This window comes from Bufo bufo, chromosome 6, assembly GCF_905171765.1.
Source record: "Bufo bufo chromosome 6, aBufBuf1.1, whole genome shotgun sequence".
Lineage (NCBI taxonomy): Eukaryota > Metazoa > Chordata > Amphibia > Anura > Bufonidae > Bufo > Bufo bufo.
In genome coordinates this window covers 298,996,161-299,011,148 of record NC_053394.1, presented here as the reverse complement: position 1 = coordinate 299,011,148, position 14,988 = coordinate 298,996,161, and the positions used below count along the sequence as shown (strand labels likewise).

Sequence of the window (14,988 nt, the reverse complement as noted above, 5' to 3'; positions counted from 1 at the left end):
GTCAGAACTTCTCAGAGATCTAGCGGTAACAGGTATCTACATAAAGGTCTAGGGCAGCAAACTGAATCCTTGTCCAAGGTGAAGGGAGGAAATCTTAGTTACAACTCTGCCCATTGGTTTACACATATTTTTGATCAAGAAAAAACTAAATTATTAGAAAATGTTATTCGGGGTTGGCAAAACATAGCTATTTTCTACCACAAATAGTGATATACTTGTCAACAGTTTGTAAGTGATCTAATCACGTAATTGGAGCTGAGCTGTGACAAGGCTAGAGCCTCACGAGCACTTGTGGCCTCACGACCTAATTATAGTGAATGTGGTGGCACAAAAATCCAGCAGATTTGGATTTCTGCCAACTGGCAATTCACGGCAACTTGTGAATTACTATCATTAGGTACAGTGTAGTAATGCAGTGATGGCTAACCTCCGGCACTCAGGGTGTGGTGAAACTACGACTCCCAGCATGCTCCATTTATTTCTATGGAGTTCTGGGAGCAGCTAAGCAAGTGTGCATCTTAGGAGTTGTAGATTTACCACAGCTAGAGTGCCGGAGGTTAGCCATCACAGCAGTAGTGCAATCTTACGTCACTCAACTTCAAGTTGACTTGTAGCTGTAGACGAAGGCCACATTCACACGATTGTGTGACGGCTGTGGCTGTTTTTCAGACCACAAACGCTGACACCGGCCATGTGCACCTTGCATCACGGTGCGGAACAATTGACTTCAGTAGGTCCGCAATCAGTTGGATGCTGCCAAAGATAGGACATGTTTTATCTTTTGTGATGCAGAGGCATGGGCCCAGAAGCACATGGAAGGGCTTCTGTGTGTTTCCGTGTGCTTCTGGGTTTGTGCCTTCGCGCAGCAAAAGATACAACATATACTATCTTTGGCTGCATCTTGCGGATCGTGGACCTAGTCAAGTCAATAGGTCCACACTGTGATGTGCACATGGCCAGTGCCCGTGTTTTGCGGATCTGCAGTTTGCGGTCAGCAAAATGGGCATGGCGTAACATGGTCATGTAGGTATGGCCTTACAGACAAACCCCATGGATAAGTATGCTGCTGATTCTGCAAGAACTCAGCCATGTTTTTGTTGTTCTATACAACCCATGTATAGATGGTTACAATGTGGCCTGGTCTTACCTTCTGATCAAAACGACGTTCAACTGGCCCAGAGTCTGATGGCAACAAAAACATCTAAGTTAGATAAAAGAAAATTTGAAGGCCAAAGCACTGATAGGTTATATTAGATGAGGAAGGAAACAAAATAATGACTTAATGCATTCATGTACAAATGATATGAGAGCATGAACAGAAATGAGAACAAAAATAATAATATAGTTACCTGGGTCCTCAGTTTTTTCATTGGGAACCTGTTTAAAATGAATAAGAGGTAAATTGTGGGACTGTACGTAGCCTACCATTTTATAAATGTTTTTGGTCATACAAGTCCACTTTACCGTCTGCTTGCAGTGTGGTCGTGCTGGGACAGGGAACACTCTCTGCAGAGAGATAGGTATTCCAAGTAAAAACACTTCTTATTTTAAGATTCTCTCTATCTTATGCCTCATTCACACGTCAGTGATTTCTATCAGTGATTGTGAGCCAAAACCAGGTGCAGATCTTTCCCTTACACCTTATGTTTGTGGAGACTCCAATCCTGTTTTTGGCTCACAATGACCGATCGAAATCACTGACCGAAACATTGGCATATGAATGAGGCATTAAGCTGGTTTCAGACCACATCCATACATTTTGTTGTAAAATTATTTTTATTAAGGGTTTTACATGAAGTCTTAAATAACATACATTGAAATACAAGCGTATATAAAAATATGCGCCATTAAGACATAAGAATATATCAGATATACACTGGCAATGAGGTAGTTATATTCAAATGGCCTAGGTGATAGCTTGACCTCTCGACAATGTATTTTTACAGTTCAATATAGGTACCAAGTAAAGGAACATCACATCCATACATTATAACCAAGATCAGGAATGGACCCAGACACAAGGAAGAAGTAAGAAATGTATCCCTTTTCGCTGGGTCTGCTCCTAACTTTGATGAATAAAGACGTACAGGAAAGGCTACTTTCACATCTGCGCTTTCCCTTCCCACTATTGAGATCCGTCATAGGATCTCAATACCGGGGAAAACGCTTCCGTTTTGTCCCCATTCATTGTCAATAGGGACAAAACTGAACTGAATTAAACGTAGTGCAGCAGAATACATTCCTTTACGTTTGGTTGTGTCCCCATCGAGGACAGAATAACTCTGAAAGCAACGTTTTTCTGTCCGTGATGTGGTGCGGAGCAAGACGGATCCATCATGACTCACAATGTAAGTCAATGGGAACGGATCCGTTTTCTCGGATACAATAGAAAACGGATCCGTCCCCCATTGACTTTCAGTGGAATTCATGACGGATCTGTCTTGGCTATTTTAAAGATAATAACGGATGCAGGAGGTTGTATTATCATGACGGCAGCGTTTTTGCTGATCCATGACAGTTCCACACTGGTGTGAAAGTAGCCAAAGTAGTTTCCCAGAATGTGGTGTGAAACAAGCCTAATTGATCTTTAGTGTGCAACTGAATGATGCAAGAAGGACATTATTTTACCCAAGTACATAAAACTTACATTTAGATAAACAACCCCAGGTGGTCCAGGAGGACCTGGTGGGCCGGGCATTCCAGGATTTCCAGGAGGGCCCTGTGTGGAAAGTCATCATTTACAATTTTAAACTTAGCATTATAGAAAGATCTGTCTGCTTTTTGTATCACAAATTGTATCCATGCAATTTCTATGTGTGATTCAGGCCTCTTTCACACTACCGTATGGCTATTTCAGTGTTTTGCGGTCTGTTTTTCACGGATTCGTTGTTCCTTTTTTTTGTTTCCGTTGTGTTTCGGTTCCGTTTTCCGTTCCGTTTTTCCGTATGGCATATACAGTATACAGTAATTGCATAGAACAAATTGGGCTGGGCATACCATTTTCAATAGATGGTTACGCAAAAAACGGAACGGATACGGAAGACATACGGATGCATTTCCGTATGTATTCCGTTTTTTTTGCGGACCCATTGACTTTAATGGAGCCACGGAACGTGATTTGTGGCCAAATATAGGACATGTTCTATCTTTGCACGGAACGGAGATACGGAATCATGGAAATGGAATACATACGGAGTACATTCCGTTTTTATTGCGGAACCATTGAAATGAATGGTTCCGTATACGGAACGCAAAAAACGGCCCGCAAAATGGAAAAAATAAACGGTAGTGTGAAAGAGGCCTCATTCTCAGCATCTGGGGTCCTAGGTTCAAATCTGACCATGGACTACTGTATATCTGAATGGAGTTTGTATGTTCTCCCTGTTTTTGCATTGGTTTCATTCAGGTACTCTGGGGACAGTGTGACGCTAATGTCTGTAAAGCGCTGCATAAAAAAAAATACAATACAATAGGTAACTGATTTTGTCTACCAACTGCTAATACAGGGAAATTTTAAGACATTTGGATATAGCTTTTGTGATATTATGCAAATCACTCAGCTTCGAGTGGAAATCTCATTTATGGCAGAGATTTTTTTGAAGGGTAACTAAACCTTTCCAAAAAACAAAGAGGCAGAAGTGCTGCTCTGAGCACCCTTTAAGCCTTAAAGGGGTTTTGCCATCTTAGACAATGGGGGCATATCGCTAGGATATGCCCCCATTGTCTGATAGGTGCGGGTCCCACCTCTGGGACCCCCACCTACAATGAGAACGGAGCGGGGAAATAAACATAGGCCGCACTGCGCATGCGCAGCTGCCCTCCATTCATTTTTATGGGGTCGACGAAATTAGCCGAGCGCTGGCTCGACTGTTTCCGTCTACCCCATAGAAATGAATGGGAGCAGGGGCCGCACGTGCACGGTGTGCTCCCATTCACTTCTATGGGAGCAGCGGGGAGCAGCGCTTTTTGGTGGACGGACTCCGGGAAATCCGGGGTCCTCCAGCCACAGCTCTCCCGCTCCGTTCTCCTTGTAGGTGTGGGTCCCAGAGGTGGGTCCCTCACCTATCAGACAATGGGGGCATATCCTAGCGATATGCCCCCATTGTATGTGATGGGAATACCCATTTAAACAGTTTTACTTGGCTGCCTGAGCATGTGGTGTAAGGGTTCCGTGTACTTTCTATGGATATATACTTAACATATTCAGACAGCCAAGCAGAGCTGATTAAAGACAAAGGGGCACAGCGCTCAGAGCAGCGCTTCATCCCCTTTGTTTATGTAGAATCATTTTAAACCACAGTGCCACAGTGGTGTATGGGGAAGCTCGTGACTTTTCCCCAACAGATGATGCTGGAAAGAAAAGGATCAAGCCAACTGAATTTTTTGCTAGACCCCTTTCTCTTTCTATTGACAGCACATACATGCTCAGCCATACCGAGGGTGTATGTGTTATAGGGTAATCGGGAAAGATAGCTGTTGATTGAACATGCATTCAGCCAACAGCCATTGAATATGGGCAGCCTAACCACTTTAATGAACGCCATATACTGTTTTTACGGAAGCAGCTAATGGTAATTTGGATGTGCCACTTTTTTACGGCACCTCTTTAAAAGAGGATTACAATACTATGCACTCTGCAGTTCCAATGCCGAGGCTGTTGCTAACAGCATTGGGTACTGAATGGAGACCAATAAAGTTGGTCTCAGATCATGTTAAAAAGTTAGGTCAATAGTGGCTACACATCAAAGGTTTATGACCCCAGGTCACTATGATAGCTGGGGCCTAACAATGGCCCCCTGGCCTGCCATGTGTATGTGCCTATTAGGACTTGCCAGAAGCATGGCCTAATTGGCTGCCTGTCAGTACAGGCAATATTGCTTTGCAATACTATGTAGAAGCAATCACAAAATCACTGCTTAAATTCCCTTGCAATCATAGCAAAATAAAGTTGATTTGTTATTTTTATTGAGTGAGAAAAAACACACAATAACCAACCAATTCTGCACAAAACAAGCCCACATAAGGCTACTTTAACAACATTCAAATTTACAGCTCTCTCAGTACAGGACATAAAAACCATTTTTTTAATTATGCAAAAGTGCTAAAATGTAAAAAAGTAAACTGACCATATTCATTATGACCCATAGAATAAAGTTATTGTGTAATTTTTAGCAAACAAAAACTGCAAAAAAACAATAATGGAAATGCATTTACTCCCCGCTTTCACAGAAACTCGCCATTGGCAGAGTGCAGCTCATGAAGGAAGTCACATGTCATGAGCTGGCTTGGTGGGTTTATAAGGTGTACAGTAGGCTGTCTGCACACATATCCCTTGTTGCTGTCATGGCTAAAAGGGGCGAGTTGCAAAAAGGGATGATTATTGGGTTTCGGTAGATGGGTGGCAATATTTCTGCTATGGACTTTGTGAACTGGTTCACATGCTTCGGTCTTGAAAGTGTATTGTGAGTGAACAAATGGCACCATTGTGAATAAGCAACATGGAAACGGCATAGCACCACTTGTCATTTATGTTAAAGGTGAACATTGGCTACGAAGGTGCGCAAGGGTTGACTGACACACTACAGTGGAGAAGCTCACCACCAAAATGAACCAGGAGGCTGCTTAGACGTGTCTAAAACAACAGTTCAGTGAACCCTACTACGTATGGTGCTCTGGATAGTCATTGCAACTCTGCTAACAAAGTTGGAGTAGCAGAAAAAGACTTTCATTTTCGCGACAGTATTAGAATTGGATCTTCGCTGATTGGCAAAGGGTTGCCTCCTCTGATGAGTCACGTTTTCTGCTTCATCGAATGGATGGATGTTTGTGTGTCAAATGAGAAACATCAGAGAACAAACACCCAGTAACCAATGGTGGAATAACACAAGCTGGTGGTGGCAGCATTAGGGTCTGGGATATGTTTTTGTGGCAGTCTCTGGCCCCCTTATCCATGTGGAAGGCACACTCAACGAATTACAGTATAATTCATCCTCGCAGATCATGTACATCCATACATGCTGATTGTCCTTCCTGGGGCGGATGGGATCTTCCAGCAAGACGTTACAACATGTTACACAGCTAGAAATGTCAGACATTGGGCATGAGTAAGATGTCCAAGTACTACCCTGGCCCCCTAATTCCCCAGACTTCAACCAAGTTCGATCATCGATCACTCTAAGGATCCTTTCCTTTAACCCTCCAGCAGTTGTGGGATGCACTGCAGTCAGCATGGCTCCAGATCAATATAATATATAGAGTGGTTGTGCACACCTCATTTGGAGGAATTCATCTATCGTTTATTTAAAACAAATTTCTGGTATATACTGACAGTTTTATTTACTAAAGACGGAAGTGTAACAGTATAGGGAATCTCAGAGATATTTAACTGCGTAGACCTAGGTCAGGTGGACCATAAATGTTAGGGTCTCCGTAATGAATATCCCAGATAGTCCTCAAGTGGCTACATAACTCTCTGACAATTCAAGCAAAGTAGAAATCATATGTCAACATTCATCAGATAGATACAGACGTTAGCCAGATTCATTAATATAGTATTGAAGCTGATATCAATGGAAATCAATATTTCATCCACCATGGGACTGAAGGGGACGATAGTAAAAAAGGACAATAGTAAAATATATCCACAATAAAACCACAATACAAATACTTATAGTGAATGCATACAAATAAAAATAAATCCACCTATTAAAAAATAAGTCCACCTATTTAAAAATATTGTGATTATGTTGGAGAGGAGCCTTGTATTTAGGTGTAAGATAATTCCACCTATGTAGACAATATTTCCACCTAAAAAAAGAAAATATTTCCACCTCAAATAGAAAGAGTTCCACCTGTATAAAGAAAAAGGAGGATTCCACCTGAAGGGAAGTTGCTCCAATAGCTATATAGTCCACAGTGCAGCTGCAAGGGTTAAAAATATATCAAAATAATTCATCCACTGTAGGAAGACTGTATTGCCTGTTGTAACAAATGGATATATATATGTTTCCAATTGTTTGACACTGTATCACCTCAATATTAAGAATGAGGTAACATATACTGAAGATTCGTTACCAATAGCCGCAGCTTTCAAAAGTTCACAGTACACATGAAAAGTAGGGCTTGGTGGTAATACCCTTACTTACGATTCGTTGTCCCGGTTGGGAAACAGCCTGGCGGTGGTGAACGGAGGATCAGGTGATGTGTTCCGCTGTCTGCCGCAGATATTAATCACAGTGTTTGGAGCGATGTGCTAATATTGATGCCTGTGGCCGCGGCGTCCCACGTGCCTACAGCGCTAGCAGTGCTATGGTCTTCCGGCGTCTCCTTCTGGTCTAGAGGGATGAAAAAGTTGCTGAGTCCAATTGCTAGTCTAATCAGAACTGATTGCGGTTGGTGTCAAATCCCGCATAAATGAAAAAGGTTAGAGCGCTCTAACAAATCCTCAATATTGACAGATAGTGTGTGGTTGGGGGTCCTCACCATACGCGTTTCAGATATCTCAGTCTCCTTCCTCAGTGGCTAGGAGACCCCCAAATGTAGCGAAGCTTTTATAGTCTTATCAGATAAAGATCTTCAATTAAATGGAAAAACAGGTGTGGATCAGTTTTCCATCGCTCATCCATTGGCATTAGTATAATTGTCTCTGTAGTGGATGTGGTATAGCAAAATCTCTTGCGTTTTTAATGAGATTTTTTTTAATATGGTCCTTTCTAATAATAAGTGACAATACATAACAATCTGAGCATTTATAAATTAAAATATATATAAAAACATATAAAAAAAATATATAAAATATATATAGATAAGAAAATATATATATAGAAAATACGTAATAATAATAATAATAATAGGTAGAAAATGTATGTATTAATATGTCCATATCGTAATCTTGAGAGATTGGTTACTAATGGTGTTTTGTCAGATCAAATATTTTTTATATGAACAGTGTGACCAGTATCATTACGTTTTTAATGCGGTTTATTAGCATGAATTGAAAAAGTATAAAGGAATGATATATGATCATAAATAATTAATAAACTGATTGCTAAACATTGATATAAAGTTGATAAAAAATTAATAAAAGTTGGATAAACTTGACATCCGCTGTAGGAGAATCTATGTTTGATAGGGATATGGATGTGGTCGCTAGATGTCAAGGAGAGATAGCAGTGCTGGTAATGACAGCCTGACTGCTATTTCGCATCAACAAAGAGCGTACCACATCGTTGGTCTATTCATAGAAAACCGAAGATTTCAAGGTCAGCATTAACTCCATTGGGGAGAAGGGTACCCAACTAGTATATTCTTTTAGATTCCAACCTGGACATTCTGAGAATATGGTTACCCCCTCTCTAATGTATTGGAACTTTTTCAAGTGCGGTAAATATTGACCCTGTAGGGTCTTGAATGTGAAAACTTTATAATGTTTAGATAAAGAATGGTTGTCATATCCCTTTTTTATATTATTAATGTGTTCCGCTATACGTTTCTTGAGGGGCCTTTTGGTCCTTCCCACATACTGCATTTTGCATGGACATTGAAACATGTATATCACACTACTTGTGTCACATTTTATAAAATCCCTAATCTTGTGTACATGACTATTGGTAGAGGATGTAATAGAGTGAGTAGTCTTTGGAAATTTGGTCAGACGACACCCCATACATCTCCCACATCGGAAAAAGCCTGAAAGGCCCATCCATCCAGTTAGAGTAGATGTCCTTATATTTGTAGTGATTTTCATTTTAACTGTTGGGGCTACCAATAGATTTAGATTAGGGGCTTTGGTGAATGTGATATTTGGTATATCGGGCATTTGTGGTCCTATCACTTTATCAACCTGAATATAGTGCCAATGTTTTTGTATGATGGATTTTATCTTTTTGTATTGAGGATTGAAAGGTAAGATCAATCTAATAATACTGTCGTCAGTATTGGTTTGTGGTTCATAGTTTTTATCTTCCAAAAATGTCTGGCGATCTAGCTGACAAACTTTTTCTACTGATTTATCCAATAATGATGGCGGGTATTTTTTCTTTTGGAACTGATCTTTCATTTTTTGTGCTTCTAATTCAAAGGTCTCAATGTGTGTGCAATTTCTTCTAATGCGTCTAAATTGACCCTGTGGGATGTTTAATAACCATTGTCGTAAGTGGCAGCTATCAAAAAGTATGTAATTGTTTTTAAAAACTTCTTTCTGATAGTGTAACGGTCACGTACACACACACACAGGGGGAGGGAAGGGACCACTGCGCTCCACCCTCACCCCTGGCCCTGCCTACTTGCATCGCGAGTCCTAATGACAGGGGAAAACTGGACGGCAATCCCTAGCTTGGAATAAGTGCAGGGATGACAGACAGACAAACAACAGAACGTGAACGGACCGAGTCAATACCAGGAAATCTACAAAGTACAAATGGAGCAAGCAGAGAATAGTCAGGAGAAGCCGGGGTCATAAATACCAGGAGAGTCATGAAGTACCAAAGGAGTCAGCAGAGGATCGTCAGGAGTTCAGCAGGGGGTCAGTACGCCGGGAAAGACAAAATCGCAGGTGGAACCTAAATAACAGGCAATCTGTGGCCAGCAGATTGCCTGTTTAAATAGGGAGCTAGAGGGGTCATGTGACGTGGCCAGCGTCACATGACTTCACACAGACTACACAGCCGAGCACCGAGTGACCAGCTCGGTGCTCAGCCCTAAAACCATTAGCATGAATGCAGATAGATGCACGCATAGTATTATCAGGAGCGCGGGTGACGCTGGACGCACTGATGATGCGCGCGCGCTCTGGACTTGCCCGCCTCCTAGACGGCGCCGTGACAGGTTTTGCAAGAAAGATTGTTGCTGCCCACTGAAATTTCTATGTCTAAGAACGTGACTGATGTTTGACTGGTAGTCGCTGAAAATTGTAAATTGTATGAATTGTTGTTAATTTATTTCAAAAATATATTCAAACTATCTGTCATTTCTCCATATAAAAATTACATCATCAATGTATCTACGCCAGAGTACCAGGTCCGTCCCCAGCAGCCTTGGTTCGATAATCTCATCCTCCCACTGGGCCATGAATAAATTGGCCTAACTGGGGGCGAACCTGGTACCCATGGCGGTCCCACGTGTTTGCAAAAAGAAATTTGACTCATAATAAAAATAATTATTATTGAGTATGAAGTAGGCACACTCCATTAGATAATCAATTTGTTGGATAGGTAGATGACCTTCCTTTTGCAGTTGTTTTACCATAGATTGGATACTGGATTGATGTTCTATCGCAGTGTATAGTGATTGTACGTCTAATGTTCCGATAATCCAATTGGGGTCATGACTGATGTTTTCTAAAATCTGAATCACTTGGGTAGTGTCTTTAATATATGATGGAATTTTCTTAACTGTTGGTTGAAGAATTTTATCAATGTATTCAGATACATTGGCTGTAATGGGCCCTATTCCGGAGACAATAGGCCGTCCTGGTGGGTTAGTGGCATCCTTATGTAATTTGGGTAAACAATAGAAAACTGGAATGCTTTGTTGTTTGGTTTGAATATATTTGCCTTCCTGTTCTGATAGGATGTTTCGTTGTATACCCTTTTCACATAGTTGTATGAGTTTTTTGTAGTATTCTTGGGTGGGATCAATTGATAACTTTCTATACGTGTCCATATCGGATAACTGTCTTAAACATTCCTGGTTATATCTTTCATACTACAAAATGACTGTCGCACCCCCTTTGTCAGCCGGTCTTATAACTATATTGTTATCTCCTTGTAATATTTTAATAGCGGCTATCTCATTTTTTGATAAATTGTAATATTGATGTTTATCCTTAATTTTCTTTATGTCGTTCTCTACAGATTGACGAAAGGTTGACATTTCTGTGCTTATTTCTTGTGTAGGGTATCTTTTAGTTTTATTCTTAAAGGGGTTGTCCGGGATTGGGGACATTGCTCTAATAGTACAAGTGTGGCATACACATTACATACAAGCAGGTAGTACCTTTGTCCCAGATTTCTGCAGCCCCGTTTTCATCTTTGAAATTCATGGCCGGAAGTTACTGTTTTCTTCTCCTCAGTGACGTACCGGGTCCCTTGCAGGCAAGCAAAGCTTCCTCTTCCGCTGCTCAGGGAGCCCGGTGACGTCACTGGCAGCAAATGAATCGAGGTGAATATTGATGAGGGGGCGGAGTTACAGCGGCTGGCCGACATCCCGCTAAGCCCCGCCCCTTAACCCGCTAAGCCCCGCCCCTCCAGTCCGGTGAGCTTCTGAATGAATTGAAGTGAATATTGATGAGGGGCCGGAGTTACAGCAGAGCTGTAACCACCTGATGCTGTGCTGCCCCAGGACCCACAGGGCAGTGCAGCCGGAAGTTAGGTAAAGATAAACAGATATATAAACAATGAGTGGGGGACCGTTGGAGCCACATAGAAGTGGCAAAAATAGCTGAAAATGTATGGAGGCCTTTACTTAGATGTGCATTGTGAGTAAACGTGTTTTTAAAAAAAAACATTTGGTCCCGGACAACCCCTTTAAGGTCCGTGTGTCTAAAATAATCTTCTACAGGTGGGGGGTCTACTACGGTAACTGGATTTTTCATATGGTATTTTTTAAGGCACAGTTTTCTTATACATTTCTCAATACCAATATATACTTCAAACTTATTCAGTTTATTGGTCGGCGCAAATTTTAGGCCTTTATTTAACAAGTTAGTTTCTGTTGGGGTCAGAATTTTTTAACGCAAATTTACAATGGAGTTTGATGTTCCATCTGTCAGTACTGGTTCTTTTGATATTTTCCGTCGTCTCGCTCTCCGTAATTTCTTCTTTCTCTGTATTGGTCGGGTAAATGATTTCTCCTTGGTGTTTGATAATGTTGAAACTGTGTCCTTGAATTTCTCGTTCCCCGAGTATTTTTTATTTTTTTAAACTCCTTTATTATTTTCCAAGCCAAATATACAAAATTCCATAACATACAATTTGAAAATAAAGAATGTTTATACACAAATTAATACAATTAATCCTGTTTAACCCCCCCCCACCCCCCTTATTTCACTGCTGCAGGGTCCGACTGTACCTTAATTACTACTTTAGTTTCGATTTCAATACTACCAATAGCCGGGATTTTGGAAGTGAAACGCCCACCCTTTCTAACGTCACACTAAGTTTCCTGCTATTCTTCTATAGGCGTCAATGGTATCCATCCGGGCCCTCCACTCGGAGAAGCTAGGACTATTTTTGGTACCCCAATATTTAACAATCAGGGCCTTTGCGACCATAAAACCCTCCAGACAGACTCGTATCTGATAGGGCGTTAAATCGGAAGGGGAAAAGAGACACAGTATTGCCTGCATAAAACAACGGTTCAATTTAATCTTATATCTTATATATAGTTCCTCATAGAAACTGGTCCAGAAAACCCTTACTTCTGGACAGTTCCATAATAGGTGACCTAAATCTGAATTTTCTGCTGAACACTTCCAACATATGTCCCTTTTTTCCTTATATATTTTAGCGAGGAAGGCGGGGGAGTAGTATAGGCGATGTACAATCTTGAACTGAATCAGTCTATATTTCTGAGAAATCTATACTTTTTTTATATTTTGATATACTATATCCCAGAACAAGATGCTCCCATCGCCCAATTCAGCTTCCCAGCCTCCCTCTCTTTTAAATGTTGTTATTTCCCCTAAGCAGTCCCTAAATCTATGATATATTTGAGAAAGTGTAAGTTGTGTATCCTTAAATTTAAAACAATAATCCAAAATGGAATTTTCCCTAATGGTCAAAAGGGTTCTATCCTGAGTGCTAATAAATGCGTGACTGATTTGTGCATATCTATATCTAAGAAGGTAACAGTTGTGCCTTTATCCCAGTCCGAGATGCTCCCATCGCCCAATTCAGCTTCCCAGCCTCCCTCACTTTTGAATGTTGTTATTTCCCCTAAGCAGTCCCTAAATCTATGATATATTTGAGAAAGTGTAAGTTGTGTATCCTTAAATTTAAAACAATAATCCAAAAAGGAATTTGCCCTAATGGTCAAAAGGGTTCTATCCTGAGTGTTCATAAATGCGTGACTGATTTGTGCATATCTATATCTATCTAAGAAGGTAACAGTTGTGCCTTTTATTATTTCATCTAAAGGGGTGATTTTACCATGTGATATTATATGGGTTAAGCGGTAAATACTGCGTGTATTCCAGTATTTATAATCGACAATTGACAAAGTGGAGTAAAGTGTGTGGGGAATTTTACACCCAGTATTTTTTTAATCTTATTCCAGACCCTATTTAACGTATCACTGATTAAACACTGTTTTTTTCTTTTCCTCGGGTGATCAGTCTCCAAAATAGAAAAAATATCCCCATACGGCGCCTGAAAATCCCTTGACAGGATACTTAATAGCAAGGCAGGCTGGTGGTCCGCCCCCCGTCCCACCCACCACATTATCTGAGCTGCAATATAGTATCCCTGAAGGAATGGAAGGGAAAGACCACCGTCTCTCTCAGAAAGCCAGAGATATTTTTGCTTAATCCTGACCCTTCCCCTCCCCCAGATTAACTCATTCAGCAATCTATCCAGCAGCCCAAAATCAAGGGGTATAGAGCGATAGGGAGGACCACCATCCTGACCAGTGCAATCCTTTCTACCTGTGACAGAGGCAACTTCTGCTAAGTGCGGATCTTCTCCCTCACCTTATTGATCACAAACACGACAAACACCACCAAAACACAATCCCCCATACAATTCATCACAATCAAGACTCACATCACGACATGGAACAACAATCAGAACATCCTATCAGAACAGGAAGGCAAATATATTCAAACCACACAACAACACATTCCAGTTTTCTATTGTTTACCCCAATTACATAAGGATGCCACTAACCCACCAGGACAGCCTATTGTCTCTGGAATAGGGTCCATTACAGCCAATTTATCTGAATACATTGATAAAATTGTTCAACCAACAGTTAAGAAATCCCATCATATATTAAAGACACTACCCAAGTGATTCAGATTTTAGAAAACATCAGTTATGACCCCAATTGGATTATCGGAACGATAGACGTACAATCACTATACACTGCGATAGAACATCAATCCGGTATCCAATCTATGGTAAAACAACTGCAAAAGGAAGGTCATCTACCTATCCAACAAATTGATTATCTAATGGAGTGTGCATCCTTTATACTCAATAATAATTATTTTTATTATGAGTCAAATTTCTTTTTGCAAACACGTGGGACCGCCATGGGTACCAGGTTCGCCCCCCAGTTAGGCCAATTTATTCATGGCCCAGTGGGAGGATGAGATTATCGAAACCAAGGCTGGGGACGGACCTGGTACTCTGGCGTAGATACATCGATGATGTAATTTTTAAATGGAGAAATGACACAGATAGTTTGAATATATTTTTGAAATAAATTAACAACAATTCATACAATTTAAAATTTTCAGCGACTACCAGTCAAACATAAGTCACGTTCTTAGACATAGAAATTTCAGTGGGCAGCAACAATCTTTCTTGCAAAACCTATCAGAAAGAAGTTTTTAAAAACAATTACATACTTTTGATAGCTGCCACTTACCACAATGGTTATTAAACATCCCACAGGGTAAATTTAGTCGCATTAGAAGAAATTGCACACACATTGAGACCTTTGAATTAGAAGCACAAAAAATGAAAGCTCAGTTCCAAAAGAAAAAATACCCGCCATCATTATTGGATGAATCAGTAGAAAAAGTTTGTCAGCTAGATCACCAGACATTTTTTGAAGATAAAAACTATGAACCACAAACCAATACTGATGACAGTATTATTAGATTGATCTTACCTTTCAATCCTCAATACAAAAAGATAAAATCCATCATCCAAGAACATTGTCACTATATTCAGGTCGATAAAGTGATAGGACCACTAATGCCCGATATACCAAATATCACATTCACCAAAGCCCCTAATCTAAATCTATTGGTACCCCCAACAG

The 14,988-nt window shown here is 40.6% G+C and overlaps 1 protein-coding gene across 1 annotated transcript in view; it reads right to left on the bottom strand.

Annotated features, from left to right (window-relative positions):
* Positions 1-14,988, bottom strand: part of LOC121005690 (collagen alpha-1(XV) chain-like) — a 68,884-nt gene that overhangs the window by 28,936 nt on the left and 24,960 nt on the right. The window contains exons 8-11 of the mRNA XM_040438464.1: positions 2,648-2,719; positions 1,465-1,506; positions 1,350-1,377; positions 1,148-1,182 (exon numbers count right to left, since the gene is read on the bottom strand). Of these exons, the coding sequence (XP_040294398.1) occupies positions 1,148-1,182; positions 1,350-1,377; positions 1,465-1,506; positions 2,648-2,719 (177 nt within the window). The remainder of the gene's footprint in view (positions 1-1,147; positions 1,183-1,349; positions 1,378-1,464; positions 1,507-2,647; positions 2,720-14,988) is intronic.